We start from the raw sequence: 252 nt of genomic DNA, 5'->3' as shown, positions 1-252 counted from the left end.
CTCCCAGTGTAAGTGTCCTGACCCCCAAGAGCGCCGCTCCACCCACCCGCTTTGGCCGTGGAGTTGAGCACGTAGTCGCAGCCGGCGACGCGGCACTCGCCATTCACGCAGATGTCGTAGGTGTCCGGCCCGCACGGCGTCCCGTCCTCCACCTTCTCCCGGAGCTGGAAGTACGTGCGGCTGTTGTTGTAGACCTGGCAGAAGAGCTTGCAGCTGTCCTCGCGCCGGACTGCGGGGAGAGAAGGGGGGTGA

The 252-nt window shown here is 65.9% G+C and overlaps 1 protein-coding gene across 1 annotated transcript in view; it reads right to left on the bottom strand.

Moving 5' to 3' along the window:
* LOC119588872 (A disintegrin and metalloproteinase with thrombospondin motifs 9-like) overlaps window positions 1–252 on the bottom strand; it is a gene marked incomplete at its 5' end in the record, with an annotated part of 149,434 nt that overhangs the window by 21,633 nt on the left and 127,549 nt on the right. Inside the window, 1 exon segment of the mRNA XM_037937511.1 lies at window positions 47–229. Within this exon segment, the coding sequence (XP_037793439.1) occupies window positions 47–229 (183 nt within the window).

Source organism: Penaeus monodon, chromosome 24 (genome assembly GCF_015228065.2).
Source record: "Penaeus monodon isolate SGIC_2016 chromosome 24, NSTDA_Pmon_1, whole genome shotgun sequence".
Taxonomy (NCBI): Eukaryota; Metazoa; Arthropoda; class Malacostraca; order Decapoda; family Penaeidae; genus Penaeus; species Penaeus monodon.
The sequence above is the reverse complement of the archived record's forward strand: the minus strand, read 5'-3'. Positions and strand labels throughout refer to the sequence as shown.